This window comes from Anguilla anguilla, chromosome 11 (assembly GCF_013347855.1).
Source record: "Anguilla anguilla isolate fAngAng1 chromosome 11, fAngAng1.pri, whole genome shotgun sequence".
Taxonomy (NCBI): domain Eukaryota; kingdom Metazoa; phylum Chordata; class Actinopteri; order Anguilliformes; family Anguillidae; genus Anguilla; species Anguilla anguilla.
In genome coordinates, this window is record NC_049211.1 from 13,054,475 (window position 1) to 13,079,667 (window position 25,193).

The following is a 25,193-nucleotide window of genomic DNA, read 5'->3' on the forward strand; positions in this document are numbered from 1 at the left end:
GGGGAGAGCTGAAGAGCGGTTTCATTAACCACACTCATCGTGCCGCCCCCCTACGGCCTTCCCAAAAGGCTGGCATCTGAGGGCTCTGGGGTTTTGGCCACAGAGCTCCACTCCAGTGGGAGGAGGGAAGGAGAAAGAGTAGGCCTAGACTGTAATCTGTTCATAAGGGAGGAGAGGAGAGGAGAGGAGAGGGGGTGACATGGGGACAGTATCCACACAGTGCTCGAAAACAGGTTTACGTGAAATGACATGAGAGCTCTCGCATTTCGTGTGTCCACCATCAGTGTTGTTTTTATCCAACTTAATCACCCGATGTGGAATAAGTAACGTATTACTGAAGTGAATTTAATTGAGTTTACTCATCACGTGCTTCGAGAAACTGCGAAAGGAGCCTGCGCCTCAGGCACCTGCTTTCTGTTTTCACTGCCTGACTGACCCTGAGTCACCTGCACCGTGTGAGCAGAATAATGTGCAAAAAAAAAAAACCAGATAAGAGAAAACAAAACTTTGGCTGTCACTCGGCTATTAGGGGAAAAGTGTGATGCATTAAACGGGCACCACGCTTAATCATTGATCTGGCAGAGAAGGCGCAAACTAAATGACATCACTGCCCGCCAGGCTGGTCCTGACCTCGGGGTCACCTGGGTCCCCCTGAATCCAAAGTTCTCAACTTTATGACCACATGTTACTCAGCTGCTGAAAAGCTGTGGAAAGGTACGCACTGCAGTGATTGGGAGGGGGTCCTGGGGTCATAAATCCATCAGCTCTCACTTGTATTTTACTTTCCCTCCTTTGCAACTGGTATTTTTCTGCAAAAGCCCCCCCCCCCCCCAAAAAAAAAAAAAAACCCACTTCCTTTGCACTTTTGATTTATGTCACACATAGATATAAACTAGTGCTTTTATAGGGAAAAGTGCACATTTGCATGCACTTCCTGGTATGCTGGATGAAGCAGTCTGGCAATTATTCCTGTTTTCCATCTGTAATGGATTTGGGGAATGTGGTCCAGGAAGTTTTCCACTCTAGTAAATCACAACGTGAAATCTGACTTAATCGTGCTTTAAACCATCCACTTTAGGGAAAACTTGGACATTAACATATTTGTCTATCATTGGCTAATTTCAGAGTGGGCACCGTTCCAAATACTTTGAAAGTTTTGAAATCACAAGCACTCACTCACAAAAATGTGATTTTTTAACCTCCCCAAGCAAATGTTACCACTAGTTATTCTAAAAAAAGAAAACAATATGAATATTGTTTGTGCTCTGTACTTTTTTCCTTCTAGGTCAATCTAAGCTTTGAGCTAAATTCTCCTAATTTGACTTATTTCCTAAATTAAAAGGTCCTAGAAATATTATTACTCAACATTTATAACATTTCATATCTTCCATGTGTTGCACTAATCTTCTATGTATGCATTTAAAATGGATTAACATAACATTAATACGATAAGTTTGTTGTTTATTTAAGTCAAATTCATCAATTGCCAGTTAAAATGAAATGCGTGCCTTATGACAACCACTCTTAAGTACTCAAAATGCTTGATAAGAACATTAGTTGAAGAAATGTGTTTTCATTTTAAAATCTGACCTAATCCAGGGATGCCTGCACTCTGCACAGCTATTTTCTTGCATATTATTATGTCGAAGTTAGATAACTGAGCCGGCACTGCTTAAGAAACTTGATTAAGGGTGCGATAGCAGTAGCCTACTGCACATACAGTAAGAACTAAGCCTGTATCTAAAAGCCCAAAACCTTTATCACAACTCTGCGACGCAACTGCTTTGCCATTTAAAGAAATGTGACCTCCCCACTTTGCCAAAAAGGCGCCTCTTAATAAAGGAGATGGAGAAGATATCATTCGAGTGATGTGAAATCCAGATCTGTGCTAAATTAACAGCTCAATCAAACGGCTCTAATTAAAAGCAGAGCATGACTAAAAGGAATCGTCACAGAATGTTTCAAAGGGCTCATTACAGAGACTGAAACCAAATGACAACAGGGACAATGGGTGATACGGGAAATGAAGTGCTCTAATACCAAGAAAGGGAACCAATCGCATTAAAAATGAAGCCATATAAACGAGGAGTGGGCAGAGACAATATTATCTCTATCTGTACTGGGACCATGGTCTTGCACTGTTATTTAATAAATGTGTCATTTGTGGGGAAATGCATTAAAAAGCGTGTTTTATTGTGTGCAACAAATTACGATTGTTTAATTTCCCCATTCCAGTGCTCTATTTTTCTGCTAATCTTACGTTCCGTGCATCATTGGTCAACTTCGAGAAGAGAAGAATAGGCAACAACACATTATCTTCTTGCATTTCCAAATACGCAGTTTGAGTTAAGACATACACGTCGTAATACAGTGTATGCTAAACTGGGCTGTGCTGCTTCGCACAGAGATCCCAACCTAATGTGGTGCCACTGAATAGAACTGGTCATTGAAAGGACAAAAAAGGAACGATAATTTAACATGGCGAACAACAAAACAATCAAACTGAGAAATAATATTAACAACGGAGCTGGAGGCGATCGTTCTCTCTCCCAACTAGCAGATCGTTACACAACTCGCTCTCTTCCCCAGAGCGTGCCATCACGATCACATGCCACTCACAGGCCGTCGCCCCCTCGTGAGGCACTGCCCTGCCCATTAAAGCCCCGCCTTCACAATCCCACTCCGACACCAACGTAAAGACCGAGAATCTGGCGAAGCTGGAACAGGGTAACATGTCTCCAGGGTATGCCATGCCGACCACAGCCCTAAAAAATAATTTACCTCCAGTGGGACGGCTAGGCAGCCCCACTCACAGATCGCTACAATAGTGTACACAAAAATATCCACCGGGAGCGTTTAACTTGCTGCATCACATCCCATCACATCATAAAGCGGCTCACCATTTCAATAACCAATCAGTCATCCACTTTTAAACTCTTGGTCAGAATGCAATCAGTGTGGGATTCCTCGGCAACACAGAAGCTTGAAATTGAAACACTTGGCAGACGTGGATAACCTGTCAGTGTTTTTCACGCAAGTTAATCTCCATTTTTAGGTGTAGGCCTATTTATTTTTATTAGAGAGATTGCCAGACTGATTGCAAGGGTTGTGTTGCTGTTCATAAGAGTGGCAGAGGTCATGTGTTTAACCTGAATCCAGATCAATGTGCTCTCTCCAGGAGAAAATATGTGTTCATAATATAGCAACACTGGTTTCACTAAAAGGATTCCACAATTTAAAAAACCAGCTAAAAAAACTGAAAAGGCAAATGAAATCTTTTTGTACAAACAACCCCCATTTTTTCCCCCATTTTCAACATGATGATTTTGCCATTTTAACTGTCTTCTTAAAGCCTACCATACACACATTAACTATCTTGTTAGTTCCATGCCTGAAACAGGTGATCACGTGATGTTTCGAACAAGGTTGAACTTGGATAACTAGGATGTTGCTGGTAATTAATAATTCCAGCTGTTTTCATTATTTAAATGCTCTACTAGCCCCTATAATCTTTAAAGGGTAAGCACCACATAACGACATCCCCGAAGATATTAGACCAGTTCTTTTTAGATCAGTACAGTTGGCACTATGCATTCTGCCAAACCAAGATTCGTCCATCAGACTGCCAGATAGTGAAACGTGATTCATCACTCCAGAGAACGCGTTTCCACAACTTCAGAGACCAATGGCAGTGTGCTTTACACCACTCCAGCCGATGCTTGTTATGGCTTGGGTACGGTTGATCGGCTATGGAAACCCATTTCATGAAGCTCTTGACGAACAGTTCTTGTGCAGACATTGCTTCCATAGGTAGTTTGGAACTCTGTAGTAACTGTTGCACCTGAGGACAGATGATATTTACACGGTCCCGTTATGTGAGTTTGTGTGGCCTTCTGCTTCTTGGCTGAGCTGTTGTTGCTCCTGTACGTTTCCACTTCACAATAACAGCACTTACAGCTGACTGGGGCAGCTCTAGCAGGGCAGAAATGTGATGAACTGACTTGCTGAGAAGGTGGCATCCTATCACAGCGCCACGCTGAAAGTCACTGAGCTCTTCAGTACGACCAATTCTACTGCCGATGTATGTCATTGGAGCTTGCATAGCTGTATGCTTGATTTTATGCAACTGTTTGTAATGGGTGTGGCTGAAATAGCCAAAACCACTAATTAGAAGGGTGCCAACATACTTTTGGTAATGCAGTGTATCTGGTGCTTACAGTTCAAATCGTGATAAGTTAAAAAAGACACACATAATCTTATTAGATTTGAGTGGTAGGCCCACCTGTTTTCTGAGAAGGATCCATGTCTGTAACACACACACACACACACATGCACACACACCTACATCCTGCTTATCTAACATACTCACATGGACTCTTTCCAGCTCTCTCTCTCTATGAACCACACAGCATCCCGACCCCCCATCCCAGCACAAAGTGTTCCACTTGTCAGCAGAACAAGAAACAAAGTCCCTGCCTCTATTTTTTTTTTTTTAAAGAAAGAAAGGAGCAACACAAGAAAAAAAAAAACACCAATCAAACATTCCAAAGAGAGCATCTGTCCATTATTTATAAAGATTTCCCAGCAGGCTCTGGGGCACCGGGGATGAGGAAGTGACAGGACAGCCTGTGACAGTCTGACCTAAATCTTTGTTCGGCTCAACCATCGAAGGCACAGAACTCAGGGCTGGAGGGCCTTGTCACTAACGATGAAACGTGACTTCCCCATCCGATATCTGTCCAAGCCCTCAGACACTGGCACTCAACGCTTAACTGGCACGGCTATGAATTATGAGCGAGTTTTGTGGTTCGCATGATCTCCTGAACCCAGGTTCTGTCTGCAAGAACAAGCAGGTTTTTGTCGTCGTTCTGTCTTTCTCCCCTCTGATCTACTTACGCAAGTCATCTGAGCTTATTTCCCGAAAATAAATTATTTGGGGCAACACTTATAACCTTTCACATTTTGAATGATTGGAGGGGAGTGGGGGGGCATCATTGGGAACACTTCAGTAGAGCGAGTGATTAAGTTGGTCAAAAACATCATTACCAGATGATATTAAATTTTAAATGGGAAAACAGGGAGTCACAGAAGTACCTCAATTACAATTTCTCCACCTCTTTATCATTATCAAGCTGAAATGAACAAAATTAAATGAATGAAATTTACTTAGGCACAGCAGTGTCAATATGAGTGCTTTGAACAAAGTCATTACGAAATAAATAAATAACGTCTGAGGACAGAGTGCCTGTATAAAAAAACACACCCTCATACATAACTACTAGCACACACTGTCCTCTTTGCATATCTGCCTTTTTTCTCACAAATAAATTGAATTCAATTGTGAGAAAAAATGATTATGACCCCTCATTCTCTGATTACCATGGAGACTGATGACTGGCTGTGTTTGAACGACCCCTCCCACTGTGTACATGTTTGTCTGTGCAGTCCATAGTGGAACATTTCATAGACTGGTACCTTTGACAGTGTACCACCTTAGCATGCCGGCTGTAGTTCTGCGAGAAGCTTGGGTTGGCGGTGACGCAGAACTATCTTAAAACCTAGTGTTTTCAGACTGACGGCAAGACAGAGAAAATACACCAGGCAAGCTCAAGGCCCTTCCGACCACATTAGTTCAAGTTCATTTGGGAACGGGGTAGCTGGGGTATGTGGCACAGATCTGGGTTCACTGCTGCTAACTTTGCTGCCATTACAGGATGCTTCTCCCTGCTTAATGGATACACAGTCCAAACTCTACAGAACTACAGTACAGTGTTTATTTAGGCATTGTTTCCAGGGCTTTCTGTATGACTGCAGGAGGAGGAAAAAAAGAATGATAATAAATTGATAAAACTGGCGACTCATCCAGGGTGGAATAAACTCTGAATCTCAGCACGTGCTTTCCCTAGCAGACTGTGTGGCCAGGCTCGAGATGAGCCAGACACACTGAACGCTCCATCTGTTTGGCTGCGTGACAGTTTATGTCAGTCGCACTCAGTGGCGACCACTGGGGCAGCAGTACCCCCCAGCGCTTGGTAAGTGCCCCCCCAACAAACTCCCCTTCATAACGACTGAAAGGAGGACTGAGAAAATACCCCCAGTCCCAGCTGTCTCCACCCGTGTGTCATTCAGTGCAGTGTGTGCTTTATCTGAGAGCTAACTGCCCCCCACCCCCCCAAAAAAATAACCTCCATGATCTGACTGTGCAACTCAGCAGAACAGCATAACATACTTTAATCCAGGGGTGTCGGTTAAATGAGGGGGGGGGGGGGGGGGGGGGGGGGGGGGGGGGGGGCAGGGGATCAGTTTTTAATGCCAGCAAGTCTCTCAGTTTAATTCAATGTGATGCATCAAACGTTGCCCTCCCCCTTCCCCTCGCCCAAACAGAATGGCAGCCAGACAGACTGAAGAACACACATGCTGGATAACAGATACAGTAGCTCTGAGTGCACAGGGGAAGAGCCTGTTCCCACCACCATTATTATAATTCATACAGATGTGACCCTTAGCACTGGCATTCAAGTGTTAGGCTGGGGGACCCCCCAGAGAGGCTGTCAAAACTTCTAAGATAACCTTTAGCTAAATATTTGCGGATAATACGTCAACCAGTACGAAGTGCCATCTGCGTGTATGTGTGTGTGTATGTGTGTGTGTCTGCATGTGTGTATGTAGGCAGGGATCAGTGGGGGATGGTTGCTGGTGTTTGCATCCAAACTGTGTAGATAAACATTTCCTTTGGATGACTGAAAGCCTTGCAGATGCTGATGTCTTCCATTTATTTTTCTTTCTTTTAATGTTTTAACAAATGTCTCCCTGGTGTGTTACAACAGTGAACTGTAATGAATGGATATGTCTGGCTTATTTTCCATATTCAAACGCTGTTCATTAGCGTCAGGGAGAAGAGTGTCATTATCTGAGAAACGCAGCTTTCTACGTGGCTGTGTATTTAAGGAGAAATCTTGCCCCGCAGGGAATAGCTTGCGACAGGCCTGGAGTGGCGGTTTCCTGGTGTGTGTTTACATCGCAGCTCGCGTGTAATTCCACACCGACTGCAAGGCCGCCACAAAGCCCCACTAATAAAGACTTCAGATGGAACACAGTCACGGCAGAGGAAACGCCGTTCCCCACTCATGGTGATAAATGCCTGAGAGAAACTTGTGTAGTGTGTAATGAGAGAGTCCGCCTCGGTCAGGGTCCAAGCAATGAAGGATCGGCACATGCGAACCCAGCGGTAGGCCGAATGGGTGACAAGGTTAAGGCCTGGTTATTTATTGGTGAAGCGCCTGGCTTGGTGCACTGCCAAAGCTAACACCTCTCCTGTTTTTTTTTTTTTTTGGAAGTTTTCTCATTTTAAGTTCCGTGCACGCCGTTGTGTTGGATACGAACAGCAACATAACTGGCTGCTTCTTTGCATAATTAGCTTTGTCATACAGGTAGGAGTCTCGCAGTCTTTCGCACACGCTCAATCTGTGCAGCGTTCCCACAGGACTGACTGCCTAAAGGCTAATCTCACCTCTCATCTTCCCCGCATGAACTTTTCTCTAATTACCAATCACACCCCCACGTCCCACCAACGCCACCACACGGGGGTATTAACGAGGCTGTGTGTCAGATCACTTCGCTAATTACATGCCAGCACAGCAGAAACAAATTAATCATTCTCCTCCATAAAATAATTATTCATCACAGATGAGGACAGTGGCCCGTTGCTTTTGAAAGCGCTAAAGGTCGCCATTTTACAACAATGTGGTTGGCTACAGATGGTTACGTGACAATGCACGTCTGTGACTAGTTTCCAGGCATGAGAATGTTTGCTAAATGAGCTCTTCCAACTGAGAATGAATGGATGGCCACCAGGTTTTCATTACTGAGTACAACGTAAAGGTTCATTTTTCAAATCCAGTCACCACCCGTATGTCTCCAATATAACCATATCAGAATGGTGCTGGCATCAACTGAACATAGCAGCAATAGTTTTCACATAAATAATCAGACAGTATTGAGTTGTACTACATTACTCCACCTGTATTCAATAAATTGTAAAAAAAATAAATAAATAAATTTGAGTTTCTCATTGAGAACGCAACAAACACTGACTCACATGGGAGAGCACACTTTTAAAACACGCATGTCCACACACACTCACACTGGCGCACTCTGGCTTGCATGCATGCACGCATGCGCGCACACACACACACACCCCCACACTGGCGCACTCTGGCTTGCACGCATGCATGCACACACACACACACACACACACACACACCTGAGGAATGGCAATCAGAAAGCACAGGAAATTGATTCCCTGGCTAATCATAAGAGGCGCATTGTTTACATGACCTCTTTGCTCTGCAAACCTGACTTAATTAAGACCATTCTGCCTGATCCACAGAGGCCATGCCCCATGCCCCATGCCCCCCACCCCAAACCGGGCAGCAGGAGTACAGTTTTCCCGCCACCCCCCACCCCCCTCCAACAGGCTGGCTAGACCCATAATCAAAGCTGACAGCCAGATCGGTAGAGAGAGTGCAGGACCCCCCAGTCCCCAGTCCCCCCCCCCCCCCCCGCAAATGACAGTCCCAGCCAGCTCAGTGTGGTTCAGCTAAGTGGGAGGGGACAGGGAACCTCATTAGAATGCTTTATTAGACCCCACGGCCTTCGTTATCTGGGACGGTTACGATGAAAATGGTCACAGACAGACAAAGAGCAGAAAGCAGACTCACACACGCACACAAAGACACACACACACACACACACACACGCGCACACAAAGACACACACACACACACAAAGACAAACCGCCGCATTCTTTAAACAGATGCAATTACTTGCGCAAGAAGGAAAACAGGGCATTTAATGCATGTTGGGGCCATTACGGTACTTAATAACAAGGCCAATAAAACATGGGGCTGAAAAGACATGTGCAGTAAAAATGGTTTAATAAAAAGGCCCAAATCGTGCAGGTCTGTGTAAATATTACCTCAGCTATTGGCAAACAGGTCCGTCATTCATTAGTGCAGGCCCTTGGGGCTCGAGGCCTACCAGCAGACAGGGAGGTTCTGCGCGTAGAAGCTGGCTTGTGGCTTTATTTATCACATTCATTTGGAACAGATTTAATTCAAAGGCATGAAATAGGCATTATGCCAATTTCAGACTATACGATATGTCTTTTAGCAGCCTTTTGTCAAAAAACCTGGATTCATTCAAGCAAAAAAAAAAAAAATTATGTATGTGTGTACTGAATTTTAATAGTCCAGTGCTGTTGATGACCACTTTGCCCATCTATATCATCCTCCTTGCTCTGTTGGCTGGAAAACATTTAAATAAAGCTATGCTAGTCAGAAACTCCCCCTGGGAAAACACAAAAACCTCAATGAGATTAATTAAATGATGCTTAAATGTCAAGGTCTTACCCTTTGTGAGATGTGTGTGTGTGTGTGTGTGTTTGTGTTTGTGTTTGTGTGTGTATATGCATATGTATGCGTGCATGTTTTTTGAGCGTATTCATGTGCTTGAGTATGTGTTTCTATGTGCTTGTATGTGCGTGTGTGAAAATGTGTGTGTGTGAGCGTGTCTGTATGTGAGTGTGCGTGTGACTGTGTGCCTGCATGCCTACCAGTGTGTTAAATGTGTTTCAGAAATATTCAGGGCTAATTGGATTTTCACAGCTGCCAGAACTAATGAGAGAAACTGTGGCATCAACCAGCAGAGTGAATGAGAAAGGAGGAGAGAGTGCGTGCAAGAGAGAGAGCAGAGGGGATCACATAAAGCAGGGATGACAGAGCAAAAAAGGAGGGAAAGACGGAGGGAGAGAGAGGGTGAGAGAGAGAGAGAGAAGGGGTGGGAGGAGCTGGTAAGGAACAATGATGGGAGAGATGGGCTTGTCCCTTTGGCTTTCTGCATAAAAATGCATCAGAGGGTGTCAATGGGGGCGTGAGCTGTTTTCTCTGCGCTGCTCAACAGGTTCCTGAAGAGCCCACTGCAACATTAACTCGCCATTTTCCATTCAAAAAAAAAAATACAGAGAGAGAGAGAGAGCGTGGTAGGGCCCGGCCCAGATCGGCCTCAGACGTGACACCAACACCGCACGCTTTCAACGACTCTGCCCACAAAAAAAGAGAAAAAGAAAAAGCTTTATTGGAAAAATTTTCATTTCATTATCTTGTGTTTCTGAAAAGCCATTTCCCCGGGTCAGTGCAAGCCAAAGCGACGAGCGTCTCCGCTGGGAGATCCATGCCGAGCAAAGCCCTGGCTTTAATACAGGCAATATGCCACATTCAATAAAACAACGGAGGCATCTACAAAGTGCAGTGCTGCAAGACATGAATATATGAGCGCCGCACAGTCAAACAGCCCCAAACGCGGCTGGAGGTGGAGATCTGGAGCTACAAGACAGCACTTACCGCCAAACAGGCATCTTTCACAGAAAATTGACAATAATAATCATTTGAAGGAGAATTTTCTTCCATTGTGAAATAACGGTCATCTGAACAAGCCCATCTTAAAACCCCCAATTGAGCTGCTATGCCACATGCAGCAAGAACCAGGTGGATAGGATTCAAAGTTGGACTGGCTTTTGCCAAGAATGTTTCTGCCAATTAATTGTTTTTAACAACTAAAAGTAAAATAGCTTGAAACAGCCCCCACACACACACGCACACACACACACGCACACACACACACGTCTGTATGCATGTATGTACGGCTGGTACTAAGTACAGTCGACAAGGGCAGTCAGCATCCATGGCACCAAACAAAGGGGGAAAGATCTATGGACCCTATCTCCATACCCCCCTACTCTGCCCCCGCCCCCGCCCCCGCCCCTGAGCGTGTCCACTCACCGGCCTGGTTGGTGGTGATGTTGACGGAGGAGTACTGCGGGGAGTAGGGGCTCTGGTCCGAGACGCCGTTGACGGCCTGGATCTCGAAGGTGTACTGCGTGTGGGCCAGCAGGTCACTGATGTAGACGCGCGGCTCGATCAGGCCCAGCTGGCGCGGGACGAACTGCACGTTGTCCCCGCAGCGCGTGCAGGCCCCGCGCCCCGTCCCGCAGCTCTTGCAGATGATGTTGTAGACCACGTCCTCCCGGCCGCCCATCTCCCGCGGCGACGTCCACTCCAGCATCAGGGACGTCTCGTTGACGCTGGAGATCACGCTCTGCGGCGCGGAGGGGATCGCTGGAAGAGAGACGCCCGGCGTGAACGCACCGTCGCCATCTCGGGGTATTATCGCAGGGTGTCAAACCCAGAGCGGTTCCCCATCTCGGGGTGTTATCCAAGGGTGTCAAACCCAGAGCGGTTCCCCGTCTGTGGTAGTACTCTGCAACCTTGCTTATAACATCATCAGGAGCACTGAAAGGTCACACTACAGATGAAGATTGTGGCTGTGCTGAATTTAATTTTTGTCTCGTCCGCTTGTGTATTTTGGGAAATGCATCAATACAAATGCATACATGCATTTAAATAATTGAAACAATTAAGTCAGAGTAACACATTGACTGACTAAAAAACAATCTTGCAGTTTGATATGATCTGAAGGAATCAACCTAAAGCTAAGCAGTCTACAAAAATGGATCATCAAATAGTACCAGCAAAGAAACGGTAGACCCTTTAAACTCACAGAATATTCCAGCGTCAACCCCACAAACCTAATTTAAGTTTAACTTTTTTCATCGGTTATTTCAGACGCATCACAGTGAGGTCAGACTCAGGCCTGAAATCACTGTGTACAGTTCAGGTTCTCCTGGACATCTCACTCTCCATAAATCCAGTACTGTCGATAACAGACAGTCAGGCATTTTGTCACATCTTCCTTTTGCATCTTGTGACCCACCTCAACAGCCCCCCTCGTAACCCACCAGGGGGTTTTGACTCACCGTAGGGAATGTCGGCCATTTCATGGATTAAGCACAGTCTTACTCGGTCTCTGAGGTACACTGCTTTTAAAACAGTGGTGCGGTGTTTGCTAATGCACAGCGGCAGCAGACACAAACACACAAATCACTGCCTCTCTTCTGCTTATTAATGACTTAATACCTTCAGGGTGGAGTTCTTATTCTTATATTGTGGAGTCACCCCAAGACGTTTAATGAATGTACATATTGCGGGGCAGAAGTGACCCATGTGCAGTCCCTAATTTAGCAGATCTCTCCCACTTCAAATAGTATAGCTTCTCAGCCATTCACAAAGCCCATGTGTGGAATGGCCAAATTATTGTACTTTTTTGAGTTCCACACCCTCCCTCTTGTCTGTCCACCTACCCCTCATCCAACCCTTCCCATCTCCACAATGCATCTTATAGGGAAAGAGTTATACATAAAAATAAATGAATAAATAAAATAACATTTTTCTGAATTAGCATAATAATCACTTTTATTCTGACCCCCTTTTTTCACAACTGGTGTAAAACCGCCAATATATTTGACACGCCGATCACGCTCCTCCCTATCAGGTTGCCCTGGCACTGATCCATATTTTCAGGAGGAGCGTTGCCATGGCAACGCTGATTGGCATGCAGACGGTGGTTGTGATTGGAGGGGGCGGTACTTACTGGTGCAGGGCATCTGGAAAGGGTCCGAGTCAGTGCGGTAGTAGCCGGTGCGGCAGACACAGCTGGTGGCGCCTTCGTTGGTGGTGCGGCTGTTGATGGGACACTGGAGGCAAGGCTGGTCTCCCTGGGATGGCTTGAAGAAGCCAGAGGGGCAAGCTGAAACCACAGGAGGGGGGGAGGGGGGGGTGCTGGTTAGAATATATCACCGATCAGAGAGAGCCAATCAAACCCAGGGGGTGGGCACAAGAGTAAAATGTGTGACAGCCAACACAACAGTTATGTGCTTCCAGATGGGATATGAGTCACATCTGCACAGATTCAACACTCATCTGGGTAGCATTTCCCATTCACAGAGCTGATCTGCACAGATTCAACATGAATCCAGTCAACTGTCGCGGACAATGTGACCAGTCTTTAGTGGATCTTAGAATCTGCGGCATCGCTGTGAGCAGTTTGACTGCTCGACTGCATGCGATTTCAGCCAGATCACATTCTTGGGTTTGCAATCCCAAGTTGGTCCTGGAGAGAATTTACAGAACCTCAGCTAAACTGTTTCAGGCAAAACATGACTGCATAACAAGATACGTGAAACTGTAAGAAATTCACATTGCACTGGATAAGAGTGTTACCAGCAAGGTTAGAACAAGTTTTATCTTGTATGTTCAATATTCTGTTTTGGGTCTCAAAAATCTAATACAAGTTATTTTAGTTTGGTCTGCTTCCAAGAGGAACATACACTGCCCACAAATGTCTCCTAACGGGGAGTGAGAAAAGAACCTAAACACGTAAGAGGGGGGATAATTAGATGCAACTGGCGGCCCCTGAAGAGACATCGCTGGTGCTGCAGTAACAAAGTGCTCACTTCTGTTTACATGGCAGAGAAGCCCATCACCTCGGGCATAATCTCATCTTCACCTCAGGTACCCTCCGTCTCTCCACCACCACCACTTTGGATTCCTTCCCAGAATTCTCCGGGGCGGCGGCGGACACAATGTCGAGCGGTACATGTTGCAGAATCTTTGAGGAGTCGGGCCTCTCTGCCTCCAGCTCTGTTCTTTCCCGCAGTGAGAGCGATGCAGAGAACTGCAGCAGTCTCTGCGTGCTCCAGGTTTAAGCCGAGCATGAAAAATTCAGGCTCAGACATTACAGCAGCAAGCACAAGGGCTTGACCTTTCCCGACTTCAGTTTATGTCATCACCAAGCCAAGAAACCTCACACCAAGGCGTGTGCTCTCCAATTATTCATTTGCATACAAATGCAGGGCAACTGGTCATGATTTACATTTTAACACATTGCCTAAATATAAAGCTAAACATTTAGTATGGTAATTAATGTTGCTTGCTGGGGCAGAGCAACACAGGACTCATTCCCCACCCCAAAAACATTTGGACGGCTGTTTATCCACAATATTTTTGGGTCTAATGCATTTGCCTGCAATGGGTCTCCTCTTTGTCCTCCACAATGAATTTGCCTCTTCCAGAAATCCTGCTATTCACACAAACCCTGTTTACACCATATACATATTTTACAGAGAACCAATACCATTAGAAATCATCATATATAGTATGTGGAAAGCAAATAAACAGATCAATTCAAACAAATTGTTTGATAATTGCAAGTACAAATGAAAGGCTTCATTTTTAAACAAATAGCCATATATTGGTAACATATTCATATAAATAAACAGGTATTTATATGGTAGTGCCAATGGTATTGTCCAGTGGTAATGACAATGCCAGTGGTAATGGTATGGCCCATTGTAATGATAGTGCCAGTGGTAAGGACAGTACCACTGGTAACGGTTAGGCTAATTTCAATCCCATATTTTTATTTTCTGACAACCCAGTGCACCGGAAAAATCTATTTGTCGGATGCCCATAACTTGCTGGCCTATAATACCACTGAAGAGTTCTAACAGAGCCACACTGACCCACCACCTCCTCTCACTGTCCAGTCTGACTCCCATAAGAGTAAATCTGTCCCACAAACAAAGCATTAGCAATAACTAAAAGGCCATTTAGGCCTGGTCTCTGAAACGTCATGGTAATTTACCCGACATTTATCATTTATCATAGATATTGACCTGAAGCTCAAAATTAATTATTCATCTGAAGTGTTCTGGGACAAAGCTCAATAGCCACTTTAAAAGACACCCCATAGAGACCACTTAGTTGGTCAAATAAAAGGTTTACAACACAGCACTGGAAGGTCCACTGAATTTATGAGTACTTGATCAGTCCAATCATACACGTTCATATATTCTCACAGAACTTTCTCCAAGTCCAAGCAGATTAACTGACCGCATGGGAAGGAAACTCTGAAGACCGTGGAATGACCACTGTATAACAGAAAGCACGAGAAAGTGAAATGCACACTTGCATTCAGGCTCAATTCCTGTTACAGCTCTAAAGGACTTTGAAAATATTAGCCTTGGCATGTTCTTTTCCCAGTAAGATTAATGCCAGAACAGGGGCTCTGTGCTAACAGGAATCTGAGGAACACACATTTTCATCTCACGGTGAATTAAACTCCAGAGTTATACAACGAGGTGTCGGACACAGCTCAGTGAAACGGGGCCGAGGGGGGCACACTTCTCCAGAAATGAGAGTGGGGGAGAAGGTGGGTGAGGGAAGGAGAGCGAGAAAGAGGGAATGGATGTGTGTGCCCGCTAGAGAATTCATTCAACACTTTTTTCAACAATGTTTAATCAATTAAAACAGACACATTACTCTAATTTATTTCAAGGCCACTGTACAAGGGAAAAATCAGGGGTGTGGAACTTGGAACAGGACCCAGGAAGTTGCATTGGGTTGGGGGGATGGGGGGGGGGTACAGCGTGCAAGAGGGATGAGGGGGTGGAGGATTTCAAAAGCTGTCTTTTACTCAGAGGGTCCATATGATATCTACTCACTTCCAGATGGTTCCATCAGACCTGGGATGTAACTCTAAGCCCTTTGGCTCACCTGACAAAAATGTGGCATCCATGTTAAAGCCTCTGCTTTTGCTAGCCCTCAGATGGAAAGCGTCCCCGCGTTCCGGCAGAGGCCGTTTCGGGGAAAGGAGACGGGGAGAAGGCCGGAGGGTCCGTGTGCGCCGACTGAAAACTGGGGAGTCACATCGCCGAGATTTAAACCGCCACCTGGCAGCTGTTAAACCCGCAAAATATATATTGCTTTCGATGTCGGTTAACAATCTCAGGCTGCACACTGCGACATTCTGTGACTTGCACAGAAATTGAGTAAGCCACTCTAGAAATTTTGGGGGGAAAAAATGTTCAGGGTATTGTGTACTTTACACCACTTATGTGAGCCCTGGTGGATTTAGTAAGCCATTTGAAAAAAATGAACAGCAACCGACTGAGTGAAATCCATACACAGCTGAAACGCCTCAAGAGCCCACAGCCACTGTAATTTGTGGCAATACCTTTCACTTGAGCAGTGGTATCTGACATAATTCCCCCCATAAATTTTTGTATTTCTTTCAAAGTAATTTACTACCCGAGCAGGAGTCAGACCGGTTTGTGGGATTCTGGAAAACTCCGCCTTTTCTTATTTTTCTCCGGTTTCTCCCCAGAGCAGCCCGTTTGAAATATCAGCTCACTACTGGCACTTGCATGCTGTATTTATCAGGGAAACACATGAATCGGCACCAAAACTCACACTCAGACTTCGACTTGAAACAGAAAACGCTCATGAATAAATTTTAAATGTCTGTTTTGGGGGGCAAAAGGGGGTCCTACCTGGTGCCAGATAGGTGTACCTAACAGTGATGCAGATATAGAAATGAACACAGGCAGGACTGCCTGAGTAAAACTGATTCAATAAAACTCACCAGTAAAAATGGAAAAGTATGTTGGCGCCAGAACTCTGTTAATACTCATGTTTTACTCCAGATAATGTACTCATTGTTCAACAGTTTCCAAAAACACTTCACTCAGGATGACACACAGTACTGTATGTTGTGGCTAGAGCGGGCTTTAATGCCTCTTTAATGGACTTGCCTATGTACAAGTCCATTTTCCCCATGGAAGTGCTGATAAAGTTATGTGCCTTTCAGAAAGCCCAGAGTGGAAGCAGGCTCTCTCTCTCTCTCCCTCTCTATTTCTATTTCTCTCTCTGTCTCCCTCTCCGTCCCTCTCAGTCTCCAGCCTTGCAGACAGTGAGAATAGTTCTTCCAGCTGTGCTCACTGTAGGTGTGGTGGCAGAAGCAGTGTGTGTGTGTGTGTAAACCCAAACAAAGACATGGCCTGGCATTTTATGAAGGCATTGTGCTGTATCCACCCCCTCCAGCAAACACACAGACACCGCACCAGACCAGACCTGTGAACAGCCACATTCCCTTTCCATGCCCAGCTGAAAACAGCCTAATCCCACTAAAGCCAGGTTTATTGAGCAAAATCCACCACCTGCACCCACCAAACAACACACACACACACAAACACACACACGCATACACATACACACACACTCCTTCATGCCTGGTATCCAGCATCCCAGCTCAACAAAATCATTCATTTTGTCTGAAAGCTACGACGACCACAGAGCTAACAGCCCCCACACTCACAGCCCCCCACAGCACACCCAATCAGCAGCGTCTCTGAACCCAGTGAAACCGCCAGCATCCAATCAGAGCACATTGACCACAGACCAGATAGACAAGAGATTTAACAGGGTACGTGTGTAAGGACCTGTGTACATGTGCACACATGCATGCGTGTATGTGTGTGTTTGTGTGCGATTATGTGTTTGGGTGTGTGTGTCTGAATGCGTGCATGTGTGTGTGCGTGAGTGTGTGTATGTGTGTGTGTGCATGTGTGCGTGTTTGTATATATGTGAGTGAGTTAGAGAGACAGGGATGGTGACAGTGTAAAAGAATAGGCAGAGGAAAGAAGATGCATATTCCAGGTTTTGTTAACACAGCAGAAGTCTGGGGCCTGCTGTGGCTCCATGTAAGTGACATTTAACAATAACACAGCATCCATCTCTGTCTACCTCTCTGCACTCATTTCAGCAATCACTTCTCAGCTGGAGCAGGAATAAGGGCAAGTGAGGATCATCTGGGTTCTGGGGAGAATCATGTCTTTGCAGACGTCTTGACAACACAGCAAACAAGAGGTAACCATTAAGAATCTGTCATGGGAAAAAGAAGGAGGGAGAACAGCCAATGTAAGGAATCTCCCTAACCTGCTGCTAAGAGGCACTGTGGTCACAGAGCCTGGACTCATAAGCCAAGTGGTTGCTGGCTCAAATCTCAATTGAGGTACAGCCGCTTTATGCTGGAGCTAAATGCAACACCTCCCCTGAAATAGTTCAGCAAGTGTGTCTTAGCTGTCTGCTGAAGGGAGTCAATTAGTTTAAATACCAGTGTCCTTATACTAAGTCTAATCATACAACCACACCTGCTCCATGACACATGAATGTCCTCTCTGTAACACAGCCACATCACTTCATAACACAGCCACATCCTCTCCATGACACAGCCATATTCTGTCCATCACACACCTGCGACCTCTCCAGCAGCAAATCACTGAAGCGCCAACAAAAAGACAAGGTCACCTGTTTGCGCGAAACGCCCCGCCCCACCCCCCACCCACCTGCAGGGAGCACATCCCCTTTTGGCAGACCATAATCGGTCCTGAAAATTACATTAGAAGTCCAGGCTGCCCTCGCTAATTCAATCAAGGACAGTGTGAAAGCAATTAAGACAACTGGCGTCCCGATTACCGCGCGCGCGGGCGCAGATTGGATGTTCGTTCCGGCGCGCTTCCTCGTCTGACACAATTAACGGGCCGCTAATTCTGACGGCTCATGCAAGTGATGGGGTCCCGCCCTTCTCGCGCGGGTGACTGTCAGGAAGTTACTGTACCAGCCCAGCCAGAACATAGCGGGGTGGGGTGGGCATACTTGTGACTCACCCTGGGGAGGGTACAGGAGAGCAAAGCTCACTGGGAACGCTAAAGAGCAGGCAGTTCAGACTGATTCAGGTTGACTCATATCAGCCCTTGAAGGAAATCATTTCCATCTTCTCTGTCATGCTGAGCACAAGGTACGCCGTGTTGTCTGCCAACAGTCTGCATGTACAATGAACCCACCGCGTGTATCGCAGAGGAGGATAAAGGCGAAAAAATAAACAAGATCATGCCTTAAAATGGCTTCCATTTTTTAGTGACTTACACACAGGCCTAGTTTTATAATGATCACTCATCAGTAGATTGCTATCTATCTACTGTTACAAATATACAATGCATATTTGCAAAGAGATGCTCTACTGCCCTAGACACATAATACCTAGATGTCTTACATAAAATGGGATTCCTTTTGATTATGTAGAGCATGCACATATGAAGTTCAAGATGCCCAGTAGAGCACACTCTCAGCAGGTAGACAAGGGCTTCAAAGCAGAATGAGAGCAAGGCATCTGAGGCTGAGGCTATATTTTTATGCTTTTCGTTCTCTATTTGTAGAGCTTGTGAAGGATATAAGCTACATGCGTAGTCAGAATTTTGGTTCTAGGTTAACATGGTTAACTTGCACTAGAACTTTAGTGACCAGTGACATTCAGCACAGCTTCACTCACTGGTCTGGGAATGTTCTCAGCCAGATCTGGCACTATTGCCTGTGTTAATCAGATGAATGTAGTTATGTTTCTCCTACGCGGCAAGTCACTCTGGATAAGAGCGTCGGCTTAATGAATGTAATGTAATGCAATTCTTCACGACCCCTAATGTGAGAGTAGCTGTCATGTGCCATTAATGGGTCCATCAACCATCAACCTTCTGCTCTGAACCAATCGCAGCTCTCTGTCGTGGATAATTATGGGTTCATGCTGAAGGAGCAAGTGATTGACAGCACCTAGTACAGAAGCTCCACCCACTTCTGGAATCATGAAGCAACATTCTTCCATCAGAAACATATTTTTTAATTTTAAGGGAGACAGGTACCCCGAAGGGCGACGGTTCAATTTCTGTAGCAGGCAGTTTTGTAGACGGCTGTCTCTTAGGAAGACCCTGGGGCTTAGGCAGACCAGACCTGAGGCAATCCAACTTCCTGCCCCTGCAGCAGATGGCCTGGGTGTCCATATCTGTCGCCGCAAACCACAAAGCGACCATTAATCTCCATTACAGGCGGACTGTCACCCTGCCAGACCTGTCTGAAGGGTGACGGGTAACGGGACGGCAACCCAATCCCTGTGACAGGAAGGGCGGAGCTCCACGTCAGGGTTCTACTCGTCTGCAATAACCCAAGCCGTCCCGTCTCCGACGCCGGCAGCACAAGGTCAGCGGCTGGGGCGCCTGTCCACCGCGGTCACGTACGCGGTAGCTCAGACAGGTGAGGGACAGAGCGAGCCAATCGCAGGCCGAGTCGCCGCCACCGGAGCATCCTGAAGGTCACGGTCTCATCAAATTCCATAACGCGGTATTATCACCTCAGGAAAAATCCGTAAAGCTTTACTGTAAGCTGCAACAATAAAAACGAAAGAAAAAAAGAATGGATACTTTTTCCTGTAACTTGACACACTGCAGCTGCCGTTTCTTCAGGGGTGGTTTTTAGTCTTTATCTGAAAAAAGGACCAGGGAAAGGGTCAACCTCTGACTTCAAGCAAGACTAGAAAAGCTGTTTTTTTCCCCCTTAAGCTTCAGCTCAAGAGAAATGGGAAATGGAGCAAATGATCTCACGTAAGGATCTCAGTCACATTGTGAGGGAACAAAAAGAGATCACAGAACTGCATCCGACCCTAAAGGAAAACCTCCCCCTCCTCCCAGCCTCCTGAGGGAATAGGATATTTTTCCCGTTTGAATTATTAACCCCAATGACATGGAAAGGGACGAGATATCTAGATATAAGACACAGCTTACTTTTGTGAAAAGTAGCCTCGGGGTGGGGGGTAGGGCGCAGGATGCATGTAGTGCGACTCCGATTTGGACACAGGCAGGGGTTTGCAGTGGTGTGGCTCATACGTTGCTTTAGGAGATGTTTCTCCTCTATCGTTCTTCATTCACAGCTCTTGATGGATGGGAGGGGGCTTAAGATCTTAAATCCACCGCCCGGACAGACACGTTCCACTGGAGCACTTTCTGGGTTCTGACTGCTGTTTCCAAAGCCAGACCACGCCCTTCAGTGGAAGGGTGGTTGGTTGCCCGGGCAACGAGAGATGTACCCGAGACCCCTGGCGTCCCACAGGTTTTCGGGGCGTGTAGCTCGCGACCCTCGGGCGCACCGGACAAGGGCTTCCTGAGAAACTCTGGTCACGTCCCTCTGCCATGCGTCGCTGCCGACAGTGCGTTTCACAACATGAAACACACACAGCGAACACAGCCCCAAGCAAAGCCACTCCCAGCGCTACCAAACAGGGCGAGGAGAGAGGGAATCGCACGGAATCTCTTTCCTTTGTTCCGTCTTATACAGAGCAGCTGTTTCACTGCTAACAACACAGCACTTTACAGCAGCGAAGAATGTCTGTCTGAATCCTGCAGGATTATTCAGTCTTTGCCTGCAATTAAAACTGTCGAATCATGACTGATGTTTTCCAAGGCACGTTTCAAATCAGTGCAACTCCAGTCCTGGGTATTTAAATGGATGTGTGCTGTTTGTGTGAAATAGAACACAACTTCAAATACATGAATGGCTATGTATATATGGGAAATGCAGTATGTGAGTGTATATATATATATACAATGGATGAGTCTGTAACAAAATGGGATGTCTAGTCAAGGTCCAATTAGGAGATGCAATACCAGCTGTAATGAACGGTCACTAAAAACAAACTGCAAGAATGCACCGCACACACAGAATAAGGACAATGGCACATTATTTTCCTTGACAGCATGCACACGCTTAATAATACTGTGTGAAGCATACAAAATATGACTGCAGCTTGCGCCGTAGCAGAATCAAAGGATAATTTGAGGTGCCTATTTTCTGTTTGACAAAGGGGAGCAAGCGCCCGTCCTTTTAATAAAGCACAGGACTCCTACAGCACCGAGTCAATCTCAGGCACTCCCCAGGGTGGGTCCAGTTGACTGACAGGAAGTATAAAGGGGCTGTGTGACAGCAGGACAATGGGGGGAACAGAGGGGCAACAGTGCTGGGGAGCAGCTGCTGCTCAATCCAGATTCCTGTTCCTATGTAGCATCCACCCCCCCTCCCACACACACACACACACACACACAGAGGCACGCACACACACACACTCGCACACACACACACACACACACTCGCACACACACACACTCGCACACACTCGCACACACACACACACACACGCCCTTAATCACTCACACGTTCATTCACATATGTACATACACTCTCTCCCTCTCCCTCTCTGATCGCTCTCTCACAAACAGACTGGGAAAGAGATCTGTCGACTTGGAAAAGTTTAGCCATTTGCATGAAACTTGGCTTTGTCACTGCAGATGACATCATGCCATATTTCAGTAGGTTTAACTTTTGCCAGTACTTGACCCAAACCATATTCTTTGATTCATGGCCCACCCTCGTTAAAAAGGCAATTTGCCCATCCACGCCTCTCTCCTGAGCTTCAGACATTGCTGGTTCTAATTGTTACAGAACATATGCGGTTTATTCTGTGGGGTAAGACAGTGGTATAAGGATGAGCCCATGCATAAATACTCTTGGGAAAAGCTTAATGTTTATCCGTTTATTTCATGCAAAAAGTGAATATGGCACAGGAAGATGCAGTGTTCAGTGAGGCTGCCGGTTATTGGCCTCTCTACAAAGATATTTATCCAGTTTATCCAATACACTTATAAAAAATAATAAATCAACAGAGAGAAATACAATTTCTGTAACCAATCATACACCCTCCTGCTGCCAAATGCGAAGAGAGTCTATACGTCTCCGTAAACAGAGGAGTTCATGTGAAGATATTCTCAAACTCAAACTGTTTGAATGTGATTTCATTTGCAGGCCTATTTACAAAGGTAAAACACTGCATGTTAAATCTTTAAAGGGCAGCTTATAATTGCATTCCCGAAAGACCGTGAGCTTTCGATGTGAAGCTCGTGTCTAACATACTTAAACCAGATTGGAGCGTGTGTTTCTTGGAGGTGAATAACTCCAACTCAGAGAACTGAAGTCATGCTAACTCAGGAGTAGTGCAGTTTTAACATAAAATGGATCACAATAATGGCATAATAATTTGAAAACAGTGGAGACTTCACAACATTTGGGGACTTAGTACTTGAAAGTATCACCCAACACAATAATAGCAAAGCAGAACCCCTACTGGATTCAAATCAAGGTTACGTGCGTATGCTGGTACCAATCAAACTTAATGAGCACTCACATTAATTAGTCCTGGAATAGAGAAGCCATTAATTTTGCCAAGAAAGAAAATAAATCTGTCTTCAAGCAAAAAACCCTTTACTGCTTCCCTGCTGTTCCCATAATCCAGCTGCAGAGCACAATGATGATAATAATAATAATAATAATAATAATAATAACAACAATAATAATAATGTTATTATTTATTTTTTTGCACATGCTTTTTCACATTACACCCTTTAAGCTGTTGAAAGATATTTATTTATTTATTTTAAAAGTAACTTTATTTACTTCAAATTTACTTGGCCTTTATCTATCATTTATCCAGGCAGAGCAGCATACGGACTGAGACACATCAAATGTGCGTTTCATCTTCATCAGTCTGCGATCCTTCCACACTTTCTCCCTTATCTCTGATCCAGGCCCAACCCACAGTCTAAGCAGATCTTTGGCTTAACATGACAGTATTTGGGATGAGGGACCTGTGCACATACAGAAACAAGAGCAACTACATTTCTGCATGACCTACTGACAGGTGTAGAACACTTGCTTTGAGGAATGCAAGACTCTTGTAAGACATGCTTTCTAGTCACTCATGATCGTGTGTAGACAGTGTGTAGTGTGCAGGAACTGGTCTTGTGACCTAATGGTCACAGGTTAAATTTCCAAAGGAGAACACTGGACACTGCCATTGTACCCTTGAGCAAGGTACTTAATTTGCATTGCTTCAGTATATAATCGAGCTGTATAAGTGGATCCAATGTAAATGCAATGTAAAAGGCTGTGTGTCTCTGGATAAGAGCATTTGCTAAATGTCTGTAATGATATGGGTACAACTCATGGATGCATCACATGTAAAATTTTTGGTCTTCCTGAGCATTTTAATGGTTTTAAAGTCTCTCTCCCCCTCCTATTTGGCTCTCATTCTCTCTCTTGCTTTCCATCTATGAAAAGCAGAGTCCAAAGGCCTTTCCAGCAAAGAGTCTCACTCCTCAGTCTAATGCAGTCATTGTTACATAAAAGTGGATAATGCTATGCATATCAATGTCACAATGCATCTCAAGTACTCCAGTGAGGCCATGTGATCTCACCTGTGACTAAGTACTGCCCCTGCAGTTACTGTAGAGCACTGGTAGAGAAGCACACGTCTGTATTCAGAAGGTGACAGTCACATTTCAACGAGCACAAATCCACATATCAGACATGGCCCCACATACCAGACAAATCAGGGATACACCAGGACATAGCACGATGGAAAACTCTCTAAACACACGCACACGTTACACACTAACTGGGCTGAATGCTAGTTCCATTTCCAACATTCCCGTTTTTCCACTTGACAGGGTTAGCGAATCTCTGGATTGCCAGAGATTTCGTATCCGCGCAGCTGCCTGTGACCGCCTGAGACCTGGGGAGTTCTCGGGTTTTGGGAGAACGTGGGATTAGCCTACTGTGACCGGGAGACCACCACGCATCCCAGCAAAGATCACGTGTCTGCACCCGCGTGGGGCGGTGGGCAACAGTGGAAACATGGCAACACAGCATCGGAGGGTTTCCAAGACCCGCTGTAGAGATTCCAAAAAGGAAGGGGGAGGAAAAGGGCAGGGTAGGGGGTCACTCTTCGACAATTTCCAATGCCCTTATACTGGAGTGAACAGCTTCCGTGTGCAGTGTATTGAGAGTGATGAAGGGACTTAAAATGTGTAGTTGACATCCAACAGGGCATTCAAGTCTGTTTTGGGGATATAGCGAGCACTAATCACAGCTTTACTCGAGGCAACAAAAAAGCATGACTACAATGCTGAGTCTACTCTTGGAAATGAGTCAGGGAGTGCCTTTGATGTTTAGGAAGTCCACTGGGCTTCACTTCCAAATGGTAAACTGAGCCCTCCTCTCCCACCAGGTCCGAATGCCAGCTTATCATCAGAACACGCAGATTATGTTGAGCACAGCTCAATTAGGCTGGCGGTTCAGCAAGGCAGGAGACGGGCGTGCAACCGCCCCGGCGTGCTGACGGACTGACCAGGCCCTCTGCGGCCCGACTGTGCCCTGCTGATGAAACCTGCCGTGCAGCGGGCTCTGGAGTACTGCCTGCTCCCTGCACACGTTTAACGAAAGGCACACGTTTAACGAAAAGCAGAAAAACCAAACAAAACGTTCACTTAATTTTTCAAATTGGATCTATTGTGAAATACTGTACTTTGCGTATTGGAAACCTGGCTGCAAGGAGAAAGATGTCATGGAGGGCTGCTGGGCACGCGTTCTGATTTTTATATATGTGGAGAGGAAACAGGTTTAGCGGTAAATGGAGGGGTGACGTGAACAAGTCATGTTTCAGGCAGCAGCAGCGGGGAAGGCTGCCAT

The 25,193-nt window shown here is 45.6% G+C and overlaps 1 protein-coding gene across 3 annotated transcripts in view; it reads right to left on the bottom strand.

The window, feature by feature from the left end:
- Positions 1-25,193, bottom strand: part of LOC118208528 (ephrin type-B receptor 2-like) — a 119,304-nt gene that overhangs the window by 19,437 nt on the left and 74,674 nt on the right. For all 3 annotated transcript variants that reach the window (XM_035383291.1, XM_035383292.1, XM_035383290.1), the window contains exons 4-5: positions 12,547-12,702; positions 10,839-11,174 (exon numbers count right to left, since the gene is read on the bottom strand). In XM_035383291.1, the coding sequence (XP_035239182.1) occupies positions 10,839-11,174; positions 12,547-12,702 (492 nt within the window). The remainder of the gene's footprint in view (positions 1-10,838; positions 11,175-12,546; positions 12,703-25,193) is intronic.